Below are 1,977 nucleotides of genomic sequence, written 5' to 3'. Positions count from 1 at the left end.
TCTCTCTCTCTCTCTCTCTCTCTCATTCTCTGAGTTTCTCTTTCTTTATTTCATTCTTTGTTTCTTTTTTTCCTTCGGCCTTGTCCTGACTTGGTGTTGGATATTTGTGAGTTACATAGAAAATGTCTTAACACGGTTATATTTGTCTGTCTTAAAAAAAATTTTTTTCATTCATTCTCTGTTTGTTTGTTTGTTTATTTATTTGTTTGTTTATTTGCTTGTTTGTTTCTCTCTGCCGCATTCTTTGTCTCCACATATAACATAGTATTTATCATAAACCGCGAACATTTTCCTCTCCAGCTGAGCTTCCAGGTGTCTGGCGTGTCACACGAGAGCACAGTGGCGCTGGATTACATCGCCGTTACCAGGTCAACCTCAACCCGTGGTAGGTCTTCTAGCCCTTCACCGAACCCACCTACAGAAGTGACGTCACCACAACAGGCCACCACTTCTCCAAAGTCAGCTGAGACAGATGTTACCAGCAGAAAATTATTTTCCTCTACGCCTTTGTTTACAAGTACAAGTACAAGTTCAGAATTTTCGCACTCTACTTGGTTCAGTCAAGATACTACTACACCAGAAAACCCAGCTTTGTCTTCTGGGAGTGCCGTTACACCTGTTTCCACGTATAAAACATCTTCTACGATACCAGACACAACAGTACCGAGAAAGTCCCAAAGCCCGCTGACAAGAATACCCACATCTCCAAACCCATCGCCTAGGGCACATTCAACTACAGTCAGCCCAACCCGCGACTTTTCTGGTTTGTCGACTGAGATACTCCAATCTTCATCATCATCATCATCCAAACCTACACCCTTCGCCTCGCGTGTCACGCCAACATCTGCACCACACAGCCCGTCAACACAACACGCCACAAGGGCCCTAACATCGTCAGAAAGTGGCGTTCCAAGCAGCACTGTTTCTTCAGAAAGTAGCGTTCCAAACAGCACAGTCTCTACTGGAGGTAGCATTCCAAGCAGCACTGTTTCTTCAGAAAGTAGCGTTCCAAGCAGCACAACCTCTATAACAGAAACTCGTTCAGAACCCTCCCTCCGGACCACAATCATCCCTGCAACAACGCCAGCTTCTACAGAGCCAGTCCCTGCTTTTTTAAGCACCACCACCACCACTTTCTCTCCGAATTCTGGAACCTCGCCATCTGTGTCAAGTCCTGATAGTTCTGTAACATTCACGACAAACTTCGATACATTGCCATCACCAGTCACTTCTCCAAGTACTGCAACTACCTCTCAAAAGTCTGGAACATCATCATCAACCGTTAACTCTTCGACTCAAAAGTCTGGAACATCACCATCAACCGTTAATTCTTCTACTCAAAAGTCTGGAACATCACCATCAACCGTTAATTCTTCTACTCAAAAGTCTGGAACATCCTCATCAACCGCTTCTCCTACTCAGAAGACTGGGGCATCATCATCAACCGCTACTTCTCAAAAGACTGGAACATCACCGCCAACTGTTACTTCTACTCAAAAGTCTGGAACGTCATCAACCGTTACTTCTACTCAAAAGTTTGAGACATCTTCATCCACAGCAACTTCTCCAAGTGCCGCTACTTCTACGAGTACTTCTAAGTCTGATACCTCGCTACCAGTAACCATTTCTCAAAGTACCACTACTTTCACTTCTAGATCCTCTACGTCTCCATCAGTTAGCAGTTCTTATAGTACTGTTACTTCCAGTCCAAGGCCTGAAACCTCATCGTCATCCCAAACTACGTCAAGAAAAACACCGAGCTCGACAAAACACCCGTCCAGCACACCTTCAACCGGTAGTGCTACAGAGACGAGCTCAACTGACGTAACCACAGAAGAACACAGAAATTCTACACCCTCGTCTGAGACAAGCAGTCATAAGAACCCAGTGACGACATCTGTCCAGCTAACCAGTAGCACCCAGTCGAATACTCCGCTTACGACGGAGACATCATCAGCCACCTCTTCAAAGGCGACA

General features: G+C 45.3%; 1 protein-coding gene across 1 annotated transcript in view; it reads left to right on the top strand.

Moving 5' to 3' along the window:
• The window catches only part of LOC101849922 (serine-rich adhesin for platelets), a gene marked incomplete in the record, with an annotated part of 23,268 nt that overhangs the window by 19,851 nt on the left and 1,440 nt on the right, over positions 1 to 1,977 (top strand). Inside the window, 1 exon segment of the mRNA XM_013081942.2 lies at positions 301 to 1,977. This exon segment is cut by the window's right edge and continues 1,440 nt beyond it. Within this exon segment, the coding sequence (XP_012937396.1) occupies positions 301 to 1,977 (1,677 nt within the window).

This window comes from Aplysia californica, unplaced genomic scaffold (genome assembly GCF_000002075.1).
Source record: "Aplysia californica isolate F4 #8 unplaced genomic scaffold, AplCal3.0 scaffold00152, whole genome shotgun sequence".
Lineage (NCBI taxonomy): Eukaryota > Metazoa > Mollusca > Gastropoda > Aplysiida > Aplysiidae > Aplysia > Aplysia californica.
Note: the sequence above shows the minus strand (reverse complement) of the source record. Positions and strands in the feature narration are given on the sequence as shown.